At 39.2% G+C, this 24,023-nt stretch overlaps 1 protein-coding gene across 12 annotated transcripts in view; it reads left to right on the forward strand.

Moving 5' to 3' along the window:
• The window catches only part of eya4 (EYA transcriptional coactivator and phosphatase 4), a 417,250-nt gene that overhangs the window by 254,474 nt on the left and 138,753 nt on the right, over positions 1-24,023 (forward strand). For 10 of the 12 annotated variants that reach the window (XM_080192745.1, XM_080192744.1, XM_080192747.1 and 7 more), the window contains one exon: positions 7,677-7,745. The exons of the other annotated variants lie outside the window; for them this stretch is intronic. In XM_080192745.1, the coding sequence (XP_080048871.1) occupies positions 7,677-7,745 (69 nt within the window). The remainder of the gene's footprint in view (positions 1-7,676; positions 7,746-24,023) is intronic. 12 annotated transcript variants of the gene reach the window in all.

Raw genomic sequence — 24,023 nt, forward strand, 5'->3', positions numbered from 1 at the left:
TGTTCCTTTGCACAAGAGAACAGAAAAGATTTGTTTTTAATTGGGGATAGGTGAACCAGAATGCTTAATTTTAGGTTGGTTTTGATGTAATTTTTCTGGCCTGAAGTAGCCACAGGTTAACCAATCTGTTCCAAAATTCACATAGAAACTCTGCCTATAATTTTCTGTGAGGATCATGGATCAGTCCTTAAATGCCTTTGTACTTTTCCTTCAGCTGTGAAGATTGCACGTTGATGCTTTGCTGCCTTCATTTTACTTCTGAAATAAGTTTTAAAAAGATAGGGAGGATTGGTGGAAAGAAGGTGTTGCTATGCATCTGCAAGGTTAAATATGAGCAGAATTTGCCCAAAAAAAATTCTGAGTGTTGAACGGGCGAGAAAACCTGCTGTTTTCTCGCTGTACTTTTCAGTGAGGTAAGTATTGGGAGTTTACAGCACTCTTTGCAATACAGAAGCTGATATGCGAATCTCACTAGTAAGGTGGGGGTGGGGGGGTCTCAGTTTATCTGAGAAGCCAGCTGCTGAGCTCTAGGTAAAGTAAAGTTCATTTATTAGTCACAGGTAGGCTTACATTAGCACTGCAATGAAGTTACCGTGAAAATCCCCTCGTCGCCACACTCCGGCGCCTATTCGGGTATACTGAGTGAGAATTTAGCAAGGCCACTGCACCTAACCAGCACATCTTTGGACTGTGGGAGGAAACCAGAGTACCTGGAGAAAACCCACACACACAGGGAGAACGTGCAAACTCCACACAGATGATGACCCAATCTGGGAATAGAGCCCATATCCCTGGCACTGTCTGTCGGCACCATTGCTAGGAGGTCTGTCACCTCATTCCCCTCATAGACATCAACATTCTGCCACCCCAACCGATTTCGCCAGCAAAACAAGGACAGCAAGAACATGAGAGGTGAGAAACCGGGCACAAATCTGATTTTTCATCTCTTAACTTATCCAACCGCCATGCCGATTGACCAGCATTGCGAGCCAGTAAGATCCTAGCACTGTATTCCAATAAAATGTAGAAAAATACACAACAAACTGCAATGGATATACAACAGAATCATGACTAATTTGAAAAAAAATCCAGGCTGGTACTCAGGATTATCTATATACCACTTTGTACAGTTTGCTGTACAAAGACATTTTTGAAAAGATGGGAAAGAACAATAAAAGCTTTTCTGGTAGGCAACTCCAGTCAACTTGATATAAGTTTGGAAAATCCAAGTTGCCCAGAGTAGCAAGTAAATGAAATATGTAACTGTTGCATGTCCCAGAAGATTACAAGAGGTAGTCTGCATCTCATCTGGTACTCATAAATGAACCACACTAAGTTAAGGCAGTCAGGCTGGCTGTGACCACAGACTGAAGAAATTGAGCATGATTTGGGATTCAGAAATAGCTAGGATAATGAGCCAAGTATATGACATTAAGATAGCTCACTTCAAAAAATTTAGAGAACGACATAAGCAAATCAACTGGGGAGGCTGTTCAACATCACCTCCGTAAAGGACAGGCGAAACACATTTAAATGCATTATGTTGGTCTTGCAGAACATAACTGAAAACAGAAAGCTCAGACTAAATGAACTTTCACCGTAAATAAAATCATAAACAAATCAAATGTGAATTAAGAGGAACAGATAGCCTCTATAAACCCTCCAGGAGGAAGTGGGATGAGGTTCACTTGAATAAATATTATGACATGTAGGAACATGTTAAAGAGATAAAAGAAAGACCTAGAAAAGAACGTAGCTGCAGACACAAAGCACAACAGTGAAAATTTTTTCAACATTCCAAGAGAGGAAGACACTCAGAGAGAGGTGAGAGCTGTTAGAGTTACATTCAGCCTTACAACAGAGGAGTAGCACAGCAGTAACAAGAACACATATTTATATTGTACCTTCAATATGGAAAAGCATCCATTTCACAAAGGTATAGATCAGTCAAAATGTATATTATGCAAAAGGAGATAATATGAAGGGTAACCAAATGTTTGCAAATGTGAGGCTACAGAGATAGGATGAAGTTGCTAGTCCTCTGATTGTGCTGGCAACCTCTACAACTTCCCTCCTATCCTTAATTGGAAGCAAGCCAGGAGGAGGCAACCAATTTGGAGGCTGCATCTAGGAAAGTAGCTGACTGAATGTTGCTGCCAGTAAGTACAGGCGCAGAACGTCCATTTCATCCCAACGTTAGTGTCTCAAACCCCGTGTTAAAATCTTGGCCAACTCTTATGAAAACAGATGGAATTGATGGAGGAAGTTGGTAACAGAGGGCCAAAGAAGATAGCTTCAGTCTTCCAAGCATTGAACTAGAGAAAATTATGGCTCAATCATTGCTGAATAAAAGACAAGAGGAGCAAAATTGGATAGACTGCAAGCAGAGAGGCAGAGCTTGCAATTCATGATTACCTGCTCATTATGATGGTCATTGTGGTAAGTCAGCATGACTGCTATTGACTGACTGCACACTTCAGCAGGTGATTAATGATGTGACGTGCCAGCAGCAGTCAGAAAGCTAGCCTGTACTACTTCATGGGGAAGTGCATTGTGGCTGGAGCAGATGGTGGAAGTCTTGTATAAGTCACCATAATGTGCTGCAATCTTGAGCCCACCCTCACCGTCTGTCGGAATGGTGGCAAAGGCTCAAGTTTCAGCGAAACCCCAAAAGTTATGGATTTCGCCGGCGAAATCGTGATTTCTGATTTTTGCTGCCTCTCACTGGTGATGTAATTAGTTTCACACGTGATTTAAATATATTTTAATAGATTTAAATGTAATTAACGAGCTTCCTTGCTGTATATTGAGCCCCTGTCATATATTCAAACCATGCCACATGTCATCATGTCGGCATTGTTTACAATAGGTTCACCCAGAGGTAAATCTGTCATGGAGGTGAGTATAGACCCTGGGCGAGAGGAACATAGCCAGGCAGTACCCTGGCACTGCCCTGGCACAGGTTGGCACTGCGAGGTTGGCACCATTCCTATGCCAACCTGACAATACTAATCTGCCACACCAATCTGTGCCAAGGTGTATGCCAGGAATGGACCCTAGTGGGAGCTTCATGGAGGAGGGGAAGGATTCATTTATATGGTTAGTGGCCAGGAACAGACGTGGGAGTGAGGATGTTGGCCATAGCTGTTTGGAGTGGAGGGGGCTGGGGTGCATGCCACATTCGCAAGGGAGGGAGAGGGCGTTCCGACACTTACTGTTGTGAGGAAGTAAATGCCTCAATGTTTAAGAGTGCAAGTAAACTATAGTTATTTATCACGAGTACAAGCTTCTGAAACTACTGCAACAAAAAATCATCAGTAATGATATTCTTATTATGCCAATAGCAGTGAGACTAGCTGCGTCTCGCAATCCCCAGACAAAGAGTCTCTTTCCTTCATTGCATTGCACTTTGATAGAGTTTCAACTGTCATATTGGCACGGTGGCACAGTGGATAGCACTGCTGCCTCACAGTGCCAAGGACACTGGTTCGATTCCAGTCTTGGGTGACTGCCCATGTGACTTTCCTTTGGGTGCTCCGGTTTCCTCCCACAGTCCAAAAATGTGCAGGTTATGTAGATTGGTGACGCTAAATTGCATTGATTGTGAAACCTTCCCGATACAGCTCAACCTTTGCTGCTAATTCCACTGGAAGAACCAAAGGCTTTTTTTTGTGAACAGACATAGACTTTTTAACCTCCCTACTCTAGCATCATCTTATGCCGGAATTCTACAGAGTAGGAGTGGGCAAGGGGCAGACAATCGAAATGTCCATCGACTTCAGGCGGGATTTTCCAGTCTCGCCCGAGCAAGGCCATAAAATCCCGTCCTTAGTGTCAGGTTGGTCGTGGTCAGTGCGCAGGGTTATGGGGTTAGGGTGAGGGATTGGGCCTAGGTAGGGAGTCTTTTGGAAGGTCGTTGCAGACTTGATGGGCCAGCTGGCCTCTTTTGCACTGTAGGGATTCTATGATACTATGTGCTTTTAAAATATCTTGCTAAAAGTCATGCACTGCTGAGGAATAATTTATAAGTGTGAACAGTATTTTCAGTACGAAGCACAAGGAATGAATTTTGCTGAACTAATTGATATTAAACCAACAATAATTGCCCTGCTGCAAATTTAGTTTCAACTGTTTATTTATTTCAAAGATGTCGGATTGTCAACCATGCATTCATGTCCGTCTTAGAAACTGACAAAATGCACAAAGAAAGATCACCTATACAGTGCCTTTGGCAACTTGGGGTATCCAAAAGTGCTTTGCAACCAATTAATTATTTTTGAAGTGATTTAAGCAGAAGATCTAAAAGTCTCCAAAAACCTGACACCACAAACAGCCTTAAAAGCCCCCTGACCCGTGAAAAGAACTTCAGCTGTAAGTACATGGACAGAGCTTAAGCTGCAGTTGTACCCAACATTCCATCACTTTGATGCAGGAGACCAAACCTAAAGTACACAAATGTGCTGTTTGAAACAAATGTTGCCTCAGAATTTACTGAGGTAAACACGAATGCTGCAGGAGCGAAGTTCATTTTCCAAAGGGACCCTTTCCAGAAAAAAAAATATTTTTGTACTTCATTCAGTGCATTTTCTGAATTTTTGGCACCTACTGTCCTTCAATCCAAAAATAAATTTATACTGGAATGATCATAGATATTTTAAGTATGAAAAAAAAATTTTCCTGACTTCAAAATAAATTCACAGGACCGAATAAATCTAATGCCAGATACAGTATGTAAATTTGTGAATTGAAACTTTTCCAACTTATAATAATGCCAAGGAACAGTGTATTTTAAATGCAGTCAACAAACTGACTCAATTATTGGATCTGTCCCCGTCCTTGATCCCACAGCAGCCCAGAGGCAGGTGGAGATTATGTGAATTAAGGGTATGCTGATTTAACTATTTTAAATAAGCAACTGTTCTGATCCAGTCAAACAGTGCAGACTCTCTCTTTCTCTGTGCTTACTGTATGGTAACAAAGTGACCTCCACCGGCAGCATATGAACAAACTGAAAACCGTTTTACAGTTGCAGAATATAAATGGGCATTATAACTCAACCTACACTCGGGCCAACTGTCCCTGCCATACATCGTGGCAATGCACATTAACTACATCCTATATGTGGAGGTTGCACCGTAATTCTTTAAATTGTGTTAATCTCTTCACCGTTCCAAACCCATGCCCTCTTTTATTTTCAAACACCGGCAATTCTGCAAGGTGACAACAGTGGTTAAACAAAGCCAGTTAAGACGCTCACAGCAGGAGCAAATGGTTTAATCCAAAAATGTTTCAGCAACTCTTCAAGCAGTCTTGAAGAAATTAAGCTTCAAATAACAAACTTCTGGGCATGCTCCATAATGCTACATTTTTTGAGGAAAATCATGTTTTAAATCAAATTTAGCAGCCTGGGAGCTTTATCAAGCTCTGCCAAGGGGCAAAAATAATGAATGTCTCTATAATTGCAAATTTCAGAAACCATCAGCTCAACATTTTGTTGCGTGAAGATTATGCACACTTAATAATGGGTCGCAAATAATACCTGGTTATTTAATTGAATGCATTTTACAGCTTTTCAGTCCACCATGCCATAAATCTGATTGGCTGACACTGACAATTTCTAATCCCATCCCGACTTTTCTGAAAAAAAATGACAAGCCGGAATTCTACCTGCCACGGAATCAGAACGAGCGAGGGGTGGACAATGGAAATGTCCATTGACCTCGAGCAGGAATTTCCAGTCTCGCTCAAGCAAGACTGTAAAATCCCACCCATGGTTTGAAAAGATGATAGTTTAAAAAAACTGATGGTTGGCATATGTAGTAGGAATCTATCTACTGAAAATGGGAAGAATTCCAAATTGTGTATATTTACACAAAATAAAACAGAAAGCGAGAATGAGTTCAAATTTTAATCTTAACCTTGGCACTCATCTGGTGCTGATCTTTGCATTGTCCACAAGCAGATTTAATTTGATATTCTTCAAACCCTTTGATCAGGTTACTATGTAATAATTATTTTTTGTTATCATTCCACACATGTGAATGATTATCACATAAAAACAAAATTCCAAATTTTTCCCATAAATTTCCAGATGCTGACATGGACAAATTTGGGTGATATATAATAATCTCAAGAAAATGTTTTTAATCGATCCAGCACATGGTCATGTTTTAAATAGATATTAATTGCTCCACTCTCTTTCTCAAATACCCACATGTATCTCTGTCTGTCTCTCTCTCTCTTTCTGTTTGGCCCTTTGTTTCTCTTACTTTTTGATTATATGAAAAAAGTCAACAGATCATAATATGTTTGGCTACTAGATTTGGTGAAACTCCAAAACTGAGAGTTGCTCCATAAATTATGTAATCTCTGGTGTCATTCTAAATCAATCCTGCTGCCATTTCCTGGTCTTATTCTCAAATGATCCCTCTTATTTCCAAGGAGAAGAACTTGCTGCAGTGCGCGAGACACGGGATGCAGAACTGTGATTTATGAGTTTTAATTACATTTTCCCTTTTCTTTAACATTTGTTTACCTTTGACCTTGGGGGTCATTCTAATTTCCTGTTATAATGTAATGAATGGAGCAATAAATATCCCACCAGTCATTGCTGTTGCCAATAATATACTGTTAACTGGTTGCATCCATTAGTATACATGTAATTCATTTTGTGTGCACACTTCAACTTGAGATCAGCGTGCAGTAACCTGGTCTGGTTTGGCTTGCTCTGACTGCACTATAAACAGACAGCAATGGCATGCACCGCATTAATATTTGGAGTGTACTGGACTAGGGTTACCCAGGCAGAATATAATTCAGCTTTGCAATCTGGTGAATGTTGGATTGCTTACAGAGCATTCTCATTTAACTGTGATTTTGTTCAGCATGGATTTATTATTTTAATTATTATGTTTTGCAAGAAAGCACTTATTGTCGAAATGTCGACTGTCAAAATGAGCTGTTGTCTTCAATGATTATTTTCCTTTAATATAAGAAAGGTAAACAATTTGTTCTTGTTATCACTCTCAACTTAGACTTCACCCAGTGCCTATCGTTTTGTTCACAAAGGCAAAAAAAAGTCCAAAAATATTTGTTGGATTCACTAAGATGCAGCAAGGCCAAGAAAAACCAACAGGTGGTGGTACTGAGGGGACGCATCCTGTTTCTTTGATACCTTATTTAGATGTGGTTTAAATCATTTCTGTGGCTTCACTGAACTACATGTAGTTATTTATTCAACTAACTTAAATCTCTTTACGCTAATGAATGTAGAGAAAGGGCGGCTTACAATAACATAATTTCCTTGGTATTTCCTTACTGCAACTTCTCAACCAGCATTTCCAGAGATTCCGGTTGATTATTCACTGTCACTTAATTTTCTTGGATTTGTACCGTTAATGAGCCAGATGATGCATGGTTGTTTTACTGTCATTCGCCCTGATGGCTTTTGCTTTTTTTGGATAATTTATTATGTCAAAGAAGCTGTTCTTCAACCTTAGTGCCCCATTGCAGGACGTTTCACATTTGCATTACCTGGAAATGTATTCATTTAACACCTTCCATCAGTTTTTAGTACAATTACAGGTTGTGTGAATATATGAATTAGTGTAAAATAGCAAGCAATAAAATGTTACTGAAATCTCAAACTAAATGTGATTCTGACTTTCCCCCTTCAGGAGACACCATGACTATTTTAAACACTGCAGACTGGTTGCTGGGTTGCAGCACCCCCGCCTCTGCAACAAGTATGACAGATTATGGTACAGTGCATGTGCGTGTTAGTGTGGAACATGAGTGCAGTGCTTCTGTCTTCCTCATTCTCTGAAAGATCATATTATAAAATGGTAGTGAACAAATAATAATGGTTACCGTGGAACTTGAGAGTAACAGAATGTTTCTGGGTTTTTCTTATAATTGAATCTGTTGTCATTCTGATCAGTAGCTCACTTTTACATTTTTAAAGTGGTGATTTAATTAGGTGCTCTGAAATAAAAACAGAAAATACTGGAAATACTTTTCACTATATACCAATACATGTGACAATAATAAATCAAATCAAATACTCTACGGTTCCGGCAGCTGCAGTGGGGAGAGACAACAGAGTTAGTGTTTCAGGTCAATGAACTTTCATCAGGGCCTCCTGTTAAACCATTATAAGGAGAGAAAACAGACTCCAGAACAGCTTTTTCCCTGCTGTCATCAGACATTTGAATGACCCTATCATATATTAAGCTGATCTTCCTCTTCACCCTACCTGTAACAATAATGCTATATTCTGCACCATATCCTATCCTTCTCCTCTATTTTGCCTGTATAGCATATAAGAAACAATACTTTTCACTGTATCCCAGTACAAAATCATAGAATCTCTACAGTGCAGAAGGAGGCTATTTGGCCCATCGAGTCAGCATTGACCACAATCCCATCCAGACTCTATCCCTGTAACCCCATTCATTTGCCCTTGCTAGTCACTGTGATGCTAAGGGCCAATTTAGTATGGCCAGCCCACCTAACACACACATCATCGGACCATGAGAGGGAACTGGAATACCTGGAGGAAACCCACACAGACACAGGAAGAGTGCAAACTCCACACAGACAATGACCCGAGGCCGAAATCGAACCCGGGTCCCTGGCACTCTGAGGCAGCAGAACCACCCCAACATATGACAATAATAAATCAAATCAATGAAGCAGGAATGTTTGCTGATGATTGCATAGGGTTGAGGTCTATTTGCAATTCCTCAAATAATGAACAAGTTTGAAATCATCATTTCTGCATTCTTAATAACATGTATGTCTGCCCTTTACAACAAATACTGGATCCCTATACTGTGAACGTCTCATAAATTCAGTTGAATCAAAACAAATATTTGATTCTTTTCACTCTATCAACGTTATGGCCTCAATTTTTGTAAATGTAGAGAGAGTCTTCTGCTTAGCCACAATGGTGCTGGAGGACCGGTTCTAGAAGTTCTGCCCCAAAACTGGCACGCTCCATTTTTACCAGTGGGGGAGAAATCAGGGCTCGTTGTAGTTTGCACAACTGTGATTCACAGAGGTAGCTCCACATGTAAGAGTTCAGCCTCCTTCAAATAGATCCTGTTTACAACTGGGATATCCAATCCATAACTTGGGGCTTTAGAGCTTTCTTATTGGAACTCAAACACATTGGAACTATCAGAATGTCAAGACTTTGAAATCTCCTGGCCTTTAAATGTTTAAAAAAGACCATTCTAGAGTTTTAAAAAAAACAGTGATTGCAAATTCACTCTCTAATGTCAGCAGACTGAGGGCTCACATTTTAGGATTTGTGGTCCAGGCTCTTCTCACAGTCTTTCTTTTATGTTCTTTCATGGGACATGGGCTTCACTGACTAGGCCAGCATTTTTTAATGCCCATCTTTGATTTCTCTCGAGAAAGTGGTGGCGAGCTGCCTGCTTAGATCATTGCAGTCCATGTGATGTAGGTTTACCCATGGTGCTATTAGGAAGGGAATTCCAGAATTTTGACCCAATGACTGTGAAGGAATGGCGATACAGTCCCAAATCAAGATGGTACGCGGCTTGGAGGAGAACTTGCAGGTGATGGTGTTCCCATGCTTCAGCTGCCCTTGTTCTTCTAGGTGGCAAAAGTCACGGGTTTGGAAGATGGAGTTCCTGTCAGTTTGCCGTTTGATTGACAGCTCTAAGTGATCATAAAGCCTTTAATATAGAGCTATGAATATAAGTGCTTGTTTGTAAGGGATGAGGCACTAGAATGAAATATTTAATTTATAAGGGATTATTTCATTTAAGGAATGTAAATGTAGTGAATAGATTTTTATGAAAGTGTACTTTATTAAAATAAAGTCTGCAATAGACATTTAGAATTTCATTTCATTTTGGCATGGATCCTTTTATTTGGTTTATTGGCATGATGTAAAGGCAAATTTGGTTGGCCTGATTTGGCAGTAGGTTGGCATAGCAGCTATAAAGGACCATGGGAGAGATGGCATGGAAAGTATAAGGTGCCGTAGAAGGTAGTGGGGGGTTATGAGTAGATATGGAGGGAACAAGGGGAGTATGCACAAGGGAGTGGGGACTGGAGTTTTTTTTTATTGGCCTTTGGTATGTAGAGTGTTGTGCCAAAGATGCACTGACCCAGGAGTTGCCCAGGAAGTTCAGACTTCCAACCAAAGTAGTTACCCAGGAAAATTAGAAGAATTAAAACCACTTCTAACTTGTAGGTACTTATAGTACTGATCTTTACTGGACCCCCCTTCCAACTACACTGACTATCTAACCCCACCCTGAGTACCTCTCAACCACCTAACTATCCTCCCAACCCCCAACTCCCTAAACACTTCCCTGCCTATCTTCCCAAACTCCCAACTCAGAAGTGAAAATTTAGGCCTATCTTTCCTTTAATACCACCAATAACAACTAACTGTGCAGAATACAGGTCAGGCAGCAACTATGAAGAGCAAAATGGAGGTTAATGATTCATTGTTGATGACATTTTATTCAGCTTAACAATCTGAAATGTTAATTCTGTTTCTCTCCTTACCAATGCTGCCAGATCTGCCGAATATTTGCAGGTTTTTCTGGTTTTATTTTAGATTTCCAGCTTTAGCTTGCTTTTTTTTCAGTCAGGCATTTGTTCATTGTTGAGGCCCTTACCTATCCTGTACAGCCACAATAGCAATGATATGTACTCATTACTAGAGAATCTGGTTGAGAAAAGACAAGGGTGTGATTAATTTGGGATGTCCTTGTGCATTTGATTAAATGATGCAACTGGCTAGAAAGCTGTCAGTAAGTGAGGGTGTACCTATCTTTATTGGAAGCTCATGGAGTAGAAAGAATTTTTCTCTTGCCCACCATTCGTTAAGCATTTTCTAATATCAGCAATATCATTAGGGGCATGTTCAGCCAATATTCCATTATGCCATACATTCCAATATATGTCCAAGAATAGGCAAACTAATCTTTGTTTGAGTTCACAATACTTGACAACAGTTAATGGGTCACATCATACCATGCGTGCTCTGTCCAAAGACAGATCATTGGCTCATTGTGTGCTGATGCTTCATCCTGAACTTGTTTTACTAGTTTTTTCTTTTGCTGTAGCCTTTCAGCCTCAGGGGGCAGACTGAGGGAACAGGCCCCAAAACTACCTCAGTTGGAATGGGAATCAAACCAACAGCATTAGTGTTATTCTGAATCACATGCTAACATCCAGCCAATTGAGCTAACCAGTCTCAGTTAGTGGGTAATACTGTTTATTTACTAAAGATTGACCAATAAATTCCACATTATAACAATGTTGTCAAAAGATATCCAAATAAAAAAATATATCCCAGATCTTTAGAATGGCATAAAAGACATCTAGCCATGAAAATAATTCCATGGTTCCACCATGCAATATTTCTGCAGTAAAATCTTTTTCAGTATTATGTTGCATGATGTACATTTTGCATTTAAAATGTCTTAGAATAAGAATGTTACTGCAACTTGTATTGTTCGAGTGTTTATAGAAGTTGTATTTTCTATCTGCATGGCTTATGAATTTTGATCACTGAGTTAATCGCTAGAGGGTGAAAATTGGCTCCCAACCTCTTACAAGCTGGGCATGGGGAATGCAGCAGATGATGGAATAAGCATGCACAGAATATGGGCCTTAACTTAAGAATATTGGTGCGGTGCAGGTGCCTGCTGCCTGTCCCCAACCAGCTCACCTAAAAATTAAGGCTAAATTGAGGCTACTTCGAAGCTGGAGATGATCTTCAGTTGTGGGCAGGGAATGCAGTGATCAGGAGAGGGATGAGCGGGAGCTGGTGGTAGTACTAGTGGAGCTAGAGGGTGCATTCCTGTCTAATCCTGGTCGCACAATAGGGAGGTTTTAAAACAGTTCGCAGCCAAAAGCCTACCTGTTCTTTGGTGGCTTCCAGCCATTGCCTTTAATGCAAGGATGCTGACCATGCTGCTGAAGAACTGTCAAAGTTAACAAGAGACCAACATGTTCAAGGGTCTAACACCACTTTCAGGCTGATGCCAAAGACTCTTTATCCCCCAATCAAAATGACATACTTCCGATGTTGTATGTGCGCAGGTTGGTCTGCCAATTTTTGTCACCCCTCCCCTCTGCCAGAATACTTTGTTTCATTTAATTATTTCCATAAGAATACCTTGGATCTTGTTTTCAGTGTGTTGCTGAGTTAATTTGTGACGAAGATGTAACAGCTGACCTTGCTGCAATATTCAACCTCTATTATGTACATATCCATATTGTGCACTGTTACAGGAATTCTGCATTGTTGCCTGTGGGAGTGACATTACAGTAACATGATCAAGGATTGAGTGCACTACAGAGAAAGAAACAAATTAGCATCTTATATGATCATTTGTTTTGAAAATGAAGTGGGCGCAACCTTCAAAGGCTGTGCTTCTGGAAATAGGATTTGCTCAAGGGACACTTAATTTTCTCATTGATTGGATAAATCAAATTATCAAATGTAGCCTGGAGGGCAAGTTTATGGAATACAGTGCATTCAAGATAGATTTCCTGGAATTATATGTCATGGAATCAACCAGCAGCAAGATTAATTTAAATCTAACTTTGTGTAATGAGTGTTTTAGAAACCCGCAAAGGATAATCAAAATAAAAGCAAAATACTGCAGATTCTGAAAATCCAAAATCTGAATTAGAAATAAAGTGCTGGAAATATTCAGCAGGTCTGGCAGCATCTGTGGGCAGAATTACAAATCAAAGAAGTGTCATATTCAACTCTCATTTTTAACTTTGTTTCTAACTCCAAGGATAATCAAAACATTGTTAAAGAGAGAGAAAATAGGTTACAAGAGTAAACTAGCAAGAAATGTAAAAACAGATTGTTGAACTTCTGTAAGTGTATCAGAAGGGGAGTAGTAAAAGTAACCATGCTCCCTTAGAGGTGGAGACAGAATAAATTATAATAGGAAGTAAGGAAATAATGGAGATGATAATCAAAATATTTTATATCTGTCTTCACTGTAGAAGACATATAAAGCGTATCAAAATAACTGGGAAATCAAAGGGCAAATAAGTGAGAAATGTAAAATAATTAATGTCAGTCGAGGAAAAATAGAGAATAATAGTTCTGAAAGACAATCTCCAGAACTCTGATGGCCTGTATCCTCGGGTTCTAAAAGAAGTGAGTGCACGGATAGTGGATGCAATGATTGTAATCTTCCTTAGATTCTAGCACAGTTCCAGCAAATTGAAAGTTAGCAAATGTAAACCTCAATGCGTGAAAAGAGAGAAAACAGGGAACTGCAGATCATTTAGCCTGATATCAGTTGTCAGGAAAGTACTGGAATTCACGATGGAGGAGATGTTAACAAGGCGGTTAGAAAATCATAATATGATTAGCCATCATTTATGTGGTTTTATGAAAGGAAATGTATGTTAGACAAATTTATTTGTCTTTTTGGAGAATGTATCTAGCGTGCAGATAAAGGGAACCAGTGGATGTGGTATATTTGGATTTCTAAAATGTATTCTGCAAGCTGATGAAGGTAAATGCCATCACACATGCCCTTTGATCCATGTATCTGCCTGGGGAGGCACTGTGAAACTCATTTCCTGAGGGCTCTTACAACACCGCTGGAGGTGGGGCTGATGAAATTGCAAGTCTTGGAGTGGTGAATGCAGAATTGGGGTCTGGTGGGAGAAGGGCTGGAAGGTTTGTTGGAATGGTGGAGGTGAAAGACCTCATAATAGGGAGGAATCGGGGCCAAAAACACACAAAAGAATCTTAAACAGCTCCTAGAGTTGGGGTAATGTATTATGAGTAGAGGGTTGGTTAACAAATAGGAACCAGAGTAGGGATAATTGGGGTACTTTCAATTCATTAGGATATGACTAGTGGATTGCAGTAATGATAAGTACTGGACCCTCAGCTGTTTTCTAAAAGAATGACAGTTAGTTGAAGGCACCAAGAGTAATGTAGCCAAGTTTGCTAATGATGGAAAGCTGGATAAGCTGTGAGGAGGACAGAAAAGGGAGAATTTACACTGACCTGAGCTGCAGGGAGCCAGTTAGTCAGAATGACAGAATATTACCGTGCAGAAGAGGCCCTTTGGCCCAATGCATCTCAACCGATGCATGAAAGGCCCTGACCTGCCCACCTAATTCCATTTGGCAGCACTTGGCCCATAGCCTTGAATGTCATGGTGTGCCAAGTACTCGTCCAGGTACTTTGTAAAGGATGTGAGGCATCCCATCTCCACACCCTCCCAGACAGTGCATTCCAGACCATCCCCATCCTCTGGGTAAAAACGTTTTTCCTCAAATCCCCTTAAACCTCCCATCTCTTACTTTTAACTTACGTCCCTTCATAACTGACCCTTCAAGGGGAACAACTGCTCCTGATCTACCCTGTCCATATCATAATCTTGAACATCTCAATCAGGTCATCCTCTCAGTCTTCTCTGCTCCAGAGAAAACTACCCAAACCTATCCAACCTCTAGGACGAGTCACCCTTTGGGGGCTCCAAGTTTGATTGACATCCAGACTGTCAGTCAATTAGTCAGGGAGCATGTCCCTCATGCATACAGCTGGTAGATCCTCACTGAGGTTAGGATTGTAATCAGGAGGAGATGGAGTGATGGGTTAAGGGATCAGGGCAAAACTAGGGAGTGGCCTATTATGGAATGGGGGGGTTGGGAAGAATGAGTGGAGGTCTAGGCTGCTGGGGAGGGGTGGCAAGGCCCCGTATCTGGAAGAGTTCTGAAGTCTCGGGGGCGGGAGAGGCAATTATAGGTCTTGGAGAGGTGGGTGTGGAATGGGAGCCTAGTGAAGAAGGAGCCAGGAAACACTTTGGAGTTGGGGGGAAGGGGTTGCATTGTGGAAGAGGCCTCATGGGGAGCAGTCGGGGCTTGATGGGCAAGGGTTTCATCAGAGAACTCAGAAAATGGTTTAGAGATGGAGACCTCCAATCACAGAACCTCCTTAGGCATGTGTGATAGTGCTTTTCTCTATTAAATGAATCCAAGTCCAAATAGTTAAGTATAAAACAAGAAACAGATCTTTTCTTTGAGATTTATTCACTAGATGCAATATTCTAGTTCTCTGCCTCTCAAATACCCATCTAGCTGACTCTCTTTATATGTGCTCTCAATCCTTGATCAACCAATGCCCATCACCTCACAACATAATCATCCAACTATTAACCATCTCCTGGATTCACCAAGAGCTTTTCCAACAAAGCTGCTGAGTTTCTCATAACTCAGGTTAATGGGCCAGCAGAGGCACAAGTTCAAAGGCTGCTTGAATAGGAGGTTTGTATTGTTTTATTTGGGTTGGGTTTTAAAGCAGCATGATCTGCTTCTTGACCCAAACTTCCTGTTCAGTTAACACAGGACATAGGTAGATTTGGGTTATGAAGCAATTTGTCCTGATTTTAACCCATCCCAACCAAATCAAAACTTACCTGTTGTCTATACAAAGAGGTTACGTTGGGATCTAGACAAGCTAAGTGAATGGGCAAGAAAGTGGCAGAAAAATGTAGGGTCATTCACTTCAGTTGGAAAAATAGAAAGGCAGATTTTTTTAAATGGTGAGAAACTTTTCAATGTTGGCATTCAGAAAGATTTTGGATATCCTCATTACAAGAAACACAAAGTGAGCTTATAGGTACAGCAAGCAATTCAGAAAACAAATTGAACATTACAACAAACTATATTAGTCTTTCTTGCAAGGGAATTGGCAAGTGAGGAAGCCATGCCACAACTATTCAGAGCTTTGGTAGGACCACAACTGCAATGCACAGAGTTTTGGCCTCCTTATCTAAGGAAAGATATACTTGCATTGGAGGCAGTAGTGCAAAGCTTCACTCAATTGGTTCTTGGGATGAGAGAATCATCCTGCGATGAGAGCCTGAGAAAATATGTTCTATACTCTTGGGAGTTTAGAAGATTGGGAGACTATCTCATTGAAACATATAAGATTCTGAAGGAAATTACAGGGTAGATGCTGAGAGGTTGTTTCCCCTGTCTGGAGAGTCTTGAAAGAGGAAGCACAGTCCCAGGAAAAAGGATTGACAAAAGGATTGTGAATCATTTGTCGAGTATACTCAAGGCTAAAATAGGGTAACCTAGGAATATGGGAATCAAACAGGAAAGCCAAATTGAGGTTCAGAGATTGGCCATGATCTTATTGAGCAGTGGAGCAAGCTGGATGGGCACATTAACTTCTATTTGCAACAACCATGATAACACAGTATTTTAAAAGAGAAGAGATACCTGAATATTACGGCTCTTGTTTTCTCCTGAAGCTCATTATCTTCTGTTGGCAGCAGAAAGGCAACTTCCGTAAAGCAGATTGAATCTCCAATTAATTACAACCTGCAATTCGGAGTCTGCCATATTTGGGCAAGATTTTAACTTATTTAGAACACAGCCACTTGCATAGAATTGGATCATTTTTGTGTCCTAGGTTAATAGTTGCCTCTTTATTATGATATAAGCCAACTGCAATCAAAGGGTGGGGCGGAGGGGGGGATATTTTGTTCTCCTGTCTTTTGTGAAAGGTAGTAAATGCCAGATTACCTGACTAATCTATAGGCCCAATCACTTCATGTTGTTATTTATCTTCAGGGTAAATAGTAATTTTGATCTATGTGCTCACCCATTGCAATATCCACAATATTCCATTTCCTCATCTACTTACCTTAAACAATTTTTAAATGTTGACATTGCTTCTGCTTTTATCACTAACCGCTGGTAGTACATTCCACAACCTTCAGTGTAAAAAGGAATACTCTTCACTCAGTTCTAAGTCTCTTACAAAATAAATATCTGCCATTTGATCTAGACCTTAACCACTTGTAGAGACTAATGTACAGAAACTAAAATGAATGGATTTCTTTACAAGTAAAATAATGTACAGAATCAGTAGGCAAGAAATTAAAAGTACAATGTTTAAAGCAATAAATCTAGAAATGATTAACACAGCCTTTGTTCTACACAAATAATCTAACATTTTTTTGGATTAAATTGACTTTCATATTATGATATCATACATAAATGACTTAATTTTTAGTGAACCTAATTTCTGGTCAACCTCACACTAAGAAAAGGCGCCGGTATATATTTCAGACTAAAGGTCACTGATTAAACAGCTGTCAATCAACCAAGATTAAAGACACAATGGCGAGAAATGTTTGCATTTCATGCCAGCACGCAGGTGTTAATAGTTGAGACATCAACTAGCTTCCTGTCACACATACTCCTGAGTAGCCCAACTATTAGTGCCCCCTCCCCCACCTCACTCCTACAACCTGTGGACTTTCATGCATTATTACTTTAAAATGAGGCTGCCCTCACCACCAAGCAACCAGCACATAACTCAATTGAATATAGACAAGGCATCAACAAAGAAAAGCATAACAGAGTTTCTCTTCTGGTTTCAACACTTTTACTTCAAGTGGCTCCCTTTATCTACGTTGGCTCCCTCTATTTCTCCTCCACATGATACCCTTTAGCAACATCATCTGAAAACACTGCGTCAGTTCCCATGTGCAGTTCTGCCTCAACACCATGCTTTCAATCCTCCACTGTCTCTAACTTTTGTATGACACCCAGTGGTGGATCAATCAAAATTCCCTCCGATGAAATATTGAAAAGCCTGAAACTGTTGCTTTTGGTCTCCATCACAAACTCCATTCCTGAACCACTGATTCCATCCCTTTCCCTGACAACTGACTCAGTTTGCACCAGATATAAAATAGAAAATGCTGGAAAAATCCAGCAGGTCTGGCAGCATCTGTGGAGAAGGAAACTTAGTGTTTTGAGTCCATATGACTTCTTCAGAGCTAAAGAGAGGGAGAAAAGTGATGAATTTTATTCTGTTTAAGATGGGGTGGAGCAGTTGGAGCAGAGTAGATGGTCAGACTTAGGTGGGAACAAGGAGAGAGAGACCAATATGCTATTAGCACAAAATGCCCATATAGGCTGAAGGTCCTTTTTCTCTGCTGTAGACCTCTATGGCTCTAAATACATGGTCTGGATGGTTGTGGGCTACCTATCAATTAGTTAAAAGCATGCATCTAAAGATACCTTCAAAAATGTGGGACCATCCCCCAGCTTTTAAGTTCATTTCTGTAGAACATTTGAATGTAGTGCATGCAGGGAGGAGAGCATTTATTAAGGTGGAGATTTCAGAAAAAATCAGGAGAGCTTTGAATCAGTGTCCATAATACCTTTGTCTAACCTCTCTACTGTCTTTCCTCCTTTAAGGCCTGAAGGTGTTCAAGCCTTTTTCCGTATCCGCTGTAATATCTGCTATGTAGTTTGGTGTAAGTTGTTGCTGTGGATGCACTGTAGGATTCTATGCTTTACCAGTTAAAGGTACCATATAAATACAAGTTACTGTTATTGTTCTTCAGCCAAGATAGTATGATTACAATCTTAATAATATGTCCATTAGTGATCCAGGTATAAAATAGAAACAATTACAAATAAAACAAGCAAAGTAGAGAAATGAAAAGAGGAAATGTAGTAAACATAAGCTAACATTTGTCATAGGGAAAATGTTGGAATCCATCACTAAAGAAATAATAAGAGGAATTTAGAAAATCATAATACAATCAGACAGAATCAACATTGTTTTGTGAAAGGGAAATTGTCTTTAACTAATATATTACAGTTCTTTGAAGAAGTAGCAAGCAAGGTGGATGAAGGAAAACCAATAGAGGTTGCATACTTGAATATACAAAAGGCACTCAATAAAGTGCCACATCAAAAGTTACTACACAAGTGGTAGGGAGTAACCTATTAGCATGGATAAAGAATTACTTCATTAAAAAGAAGCCGAGAGTAGGGATAAATGGGTCATTTTCAGGTTAGTAAATTGTTACTAGCGATGTGCCACAGGGATCAGTGCTAGGACATCAGTTATTTATAATCTATATCAATGATTTGGATGAAGGGAACAAATGTATAGTAATTAAATTTGCTGATGGCACAAAGATAGGTAGAAAGCAAGTTGTCAAGAGGAATTAAAGAACCTACAAAGGGATTGAAAGGGATTAAGTGAGTAAGTACAGCAAGTGATTGGGGAGACAAATGGAACATGCAAAGGCAATCATGTTTCAAAGTAGATAAATATCATGACAGCTGTAGAGGGCCTTAGACCACATCTGGATTACTGTGTACAGTTTTGGTCTCCATACTTGAGAAATGATTTAATTGCAATAGAAGCAGTTTAGCGAAGGTTCACTCAGCAGATTCCTGGAATAAAGGGGGCATCTTGTGAGGAAAGAATGAGCAGATTGGGCTGTATCCATTGGAGTGCAGGAGAATGAGAGGTGATCATACAGAATCCTGAGGGTCTTGACAGGATTGATACTGAAAGGATGTTTCCACTTGAATCCAAAAATAATAGGTATCCCATCTAAGATGGAGATGAAGATAATATTTTTCTCTGAGGGTCATTAATCTGTGGCATTCGAGAGCAGTGGAGGCTGGGTCGTTGAATATATAGTTAGATAGATAATGGAGTCGAGGGTTATGGGGGCAGACAGGATAGACAAGTTGAGGCCATAGTCAGATCAGCCATGATGTTACCAAATGGCTAAGCAAGCTCGAGGGGCTGAATGACCTACTCCTGCTCCTAATGATTGTGTTTTTGTAAAGTATCCCTTTTTATTCTTACCCGATGGAAAGCAAAAGAAATCTATTAATTAAAAGAATAATGTGATAATAATGTTAACAAAATCTGATCCTATCTCCTGAATAAATTAAGTAGACTTAAAAATATTTTCAGACCGACTTCTTGAAAGTGATATGTTATCCATTTCTGTACAAAATATTTATTTTGATCATTAATGTTTGAAATCCCTGTTGTCTGAAATCATTCACTGTCATGGGAATGTTCAAAGTTGAATTTAAACCATCTTGTCACACTTGAAGTCATTCAGTTAAATCCTGTACATTCAAACCACATTTTATTAAATGCAAACATCATTATATTTCATGCTGTGGTCCAACTCAAATGTGCAGCATGCTGCAGAATTGGCCGGTTCAGTCTTAAAAAACGGGTACCTGTACTTTATCTAGTGTCATTGCCCTCTCACATGTCTTAAGTTATGTAAAGGTTCAATACACATTTCCAATTACAAGAAATTTATGTGCATTTATTACGATCTTTATTTTTAAGGAAAAACAATAATTGGGTTAGAAATCAAAATTCTTTGGAAAGCTGTAAATGTAAAACAGATTTCATGTTATCACAATGTCACTATTGATTCGTAACTAGAATACGTCGAATGAAGGTGAAGCAGCGGATTTGCCTTGCTGAGATAAAATGCAATTTTACAATTAAAACAGTGCCAGTTGCAAAGCCCTGTTAGCCTTGTTTGTAAATAACTCTTTAATATGACGAACAAAAGAGAATGCTAAACCCTCCTTTAAGCCCTAGAAAGATTGCTCACAAATTATTAATGTGCTGCTATCAAATTCCCTATAAGAGCATGCTTAATTTTATTTTAAGAAAGGTAGCGAGCTGTTTATTTTAGGTGAGTTAACACATTCATTACAACAGTGGAAAAGGGAATTTAGTATCAACATTTAGTACTAATTTAGCACAACATGATTTCAATACTAAAGGCATGTGAGTACTCCACATCAGCTTAAAACAACGTTTTTTACTTAAAACTTATGCTGTAAATAGATTTAGTAACTAAATAAAAATAACAAACATGTACATTTATTTAATTTTAAAAGCTAAAAATAAAATGAGACTAACTTTCAGGACAATGAAACAATAAACATATTTAGAAACAATTTTGATCCAATTAGAATGATGAATGGCTAAAATACATGAAACTTACCATGTGCTGTCAATTTGATATCACGACACAACAGAAGTAATTGGTGCACATTCTCAAGGTCAATTTAAACCAAAGTGTGGTGATGTAACGTTTCATTCTATTCACCATTGCATGCTTACAAAGTAAGTCAACGATTCTTTGAGAATTGATTTTAAGCTCTTCCACCACTAGCCCCACTCAGTAACATAATTCCCACCAGCATCAAGCAAAAGTCAAAGTAGGGACAAATATGAGGCTGAGGAATTGATATCCCGGATATCACGGTCCAGAGGAGGGGATGGAATGGAGAATCAGATTGTTTACTGCCAGTTTGGCTCCAAGACCCCCCAGTCCCAATGAATAAAACCCCTTTTAGTTTCATGTAGAACTATGAACAGCTATGTTTATTCCTCATTTTTTAAACCATTAGGTAGATTTTTGAACTGTATTTTGATTTGAGTGAATCCATCCAATTTTCATTCCACTGATTTCTATGCCAGATAATTGCCCCCTCAGGTTCCCCCCACCCAGTAGAGATAAAAATCTACACGTAATGATTTGACCTGAATTCTTCACAAATGATGTTGTTAATTTGGCACCAAAAATTCAGAATTAAAAGCCTCAATTTTAACTCAGTAAGCCTGCCAGGAGCATTGGAGCACAAAATCTGGCAGGGTTTAAATCTGTTTTTTCCAAAATATTTGGGTGGCACAGTGGTTAGCACTGCTGCCTCACAGCTCCATGGACCCAAGTTCAATCCTGGCTTGGGTTGATTGTCTGTGTGAAGTTGCACATTCTCCCCATGTCTGCATGGGTTTCCCCTGCATGGTCTCGTTTCCTCCCACAGTCCAAAGGTGTGCAGGTTAGGTGGATTGGCCATGCTAAATTGCCCATTAGCAGCCACAAGATGTGTAGATTAGATGGATTAGCCATGGTAAATCTGTGGGGTTACAGGGATAGAGCAGGGAGAGGGCTTGGTAAGATACTCTGTCAGAGATTTGATTCAGACTTGATGGGCTGGATGGTCTCCTTCTGCACTGGAAGGATTCTATGATTTTATTATATACTTTATTCATAAAATTTGTAAATGTACATTACAAAACAATTCAACATGAAATTTGCAAGAAATGCCATAAAAAAACTGACCTGCCTCCATACAGTGCATTCTGCTGCTAGGTGCCTTTATACATTGTAATTCTTTTGATATTTTCGATATACATTCCATGTCAGACCATGGGGCCAAAATCGTTTCAGATTGAAAAATTACAGTCGAATTCTACTTCCCTTCATATATCACGTGTCTCTCTGAAGTACCTCAATACAATTTCAGTACTTTTAGAAACTAGAAGTAGGAGTAGGCCATTCAGCCCTTCAAGCCTGCTTCGCCTTGATTATGGCTGATCACTAAATCCAATATCCTAATCTCCCCTTCCTCCCATATCCCTTGATCTCTTTAGCCCCAAGAGCTATATCTCATTTCATCTTGAAATCAGACATGTTGGGCATACAATCTGATCAGTTTCTACAAACTTTCCACCCTCTCAGTGTATCACGGCTGAAAGGCAAGGTTTAAATTGGGCATTTAATTCAAATCTGTGCCATTGTGTAGGATAGTTAGGTCAAAAGTTCCAACTCTTCTTTCTCCCCACCCATTACAAGGATTTCACACAACTGGACTTCTTGCTTTGTTTGAAGAAAAGCTTTTATTGGAGCCTTCCTAATGAGAACTTTTTTTATTATTATTGCTAATTTCATTTTTTGAAAGGTGAGATTGGAAATGAGTGTCAGTAGCTATCAGGCTATCTCAGTTAACATAATCCACTCCTACTAACATAAAGCCATGACCACTCAGAGGTTTCCAATGGAAAATGGCTTAACCAGGCACAAACAAGTGAAACTAAAGTTAGCTAGAAAACTATTGCTTCCCCAAAATTTGGAGAACAAGGACAAAATTGCATTGCAATTTTTATAAGTTTAACCATCTCACAGTCTTATTCTGTTCCTGTCCATTTCAGATTTCAATTCAGATCAATATTGGAAATAAAAAGATTAATTTTACAAAATTAAAATTTAAATATAGGAGAGCTGTAAAGAGCCTAAATTATTTAAACCTGAGCTCATTTCATGATACACAATTTAATTATTTTGGACTCTAAATGAGCAAGAATTCTGTCCTTAAAATGAGTGGTGACATTGCAAATTTACAAGATAATATTTTCACCACCAGTGATAATTCATCAGTCCATCTTCATTGGACAGCAGTAGAATATCTAGTTTATATGTTAAGAACATATTGCTCATTAGTTGTCAGAAATGCCTGCCTTGTAAAATAATCTAGATTTGATTTTATACAATTGTGTATTTCATTTATACGATTTATATAAAAGTATTACCCTAATGTTAATGTTTTAAGTTGGTTTTTGAACACTTCCTTGTTCAGTTTGATTCATTAGAGGATTAAATGATCTTTTCTGAATGAGTAGTAAGCACAGTATGTTGTTGCAACAATGTGCTGCTGCAGAACCGTAGTCTCCCACAGATTGGGTAACTGGCCAAAAATAACATTGAAACCTCAGTATTCCTGATCCTGAGTTTTTAACAAGTTTCCCAGTGCTAAAGTTTTGACTCTTTTGAGAATATGCCTTTAAATGCGTTTAATGAAGAAGGGGTAACAGTTTAAATATGTACCAACACATCATTCAGTTCTTTTGTTCCTATCTCCTTGCTAGATGTTACAAATTGCATGTGAGTGTTGCACAACTCTTCTTTTTTAACTTGCCTTGTTGTGTTTTCTTGGCACATGTAGTTTACAGTGTTTGGTTTACAAGTTTTCAGCGTGTGTCAACTTTGCCATGCATAGAGAAATAATACTTTTTAGTTCAATTTACAGTTGTCACTAATGCCATACATATTTAATTTGTTCAGCTGAACAGTGTTGTCATCACAATAGAGTAGCTGGTAATTTGCTTCATAAGCAAAGTGGTAAAGCTTTGAAAAACAGATATATGATGGGCAGCAATTTACAAAAAGTTAACCACTGAGTGACCTCGTTCGCTCAATGTTATAAGTAATTTATTTTTAGTGGAACTATCACTATCTGTTGTGTATTCTATTTTTATATGTACAATAATAGATATCTTGGAATGAGTTACAAGGTTACTGTCTGATCGAAGGGTTCAAAGGAAATCT

The sequence above is a fragment of the Carcharhinus amblyrhynchos genome, chromosome 7 (assembly GCF_965287045.1).
Source record: "Carcharhinus amblyrhynchos chromosome 7, sCarAmb.v2.hapA, whole genome shotgun sequence".
NCBI classification, from domain to species: Eukaryota; Metazoa; Chordata; class Chondrichthyes; order Carcharhiniformes; family Carcharhinidae; genus Carcharhinus; species Carcharhinus amblyrhynchos.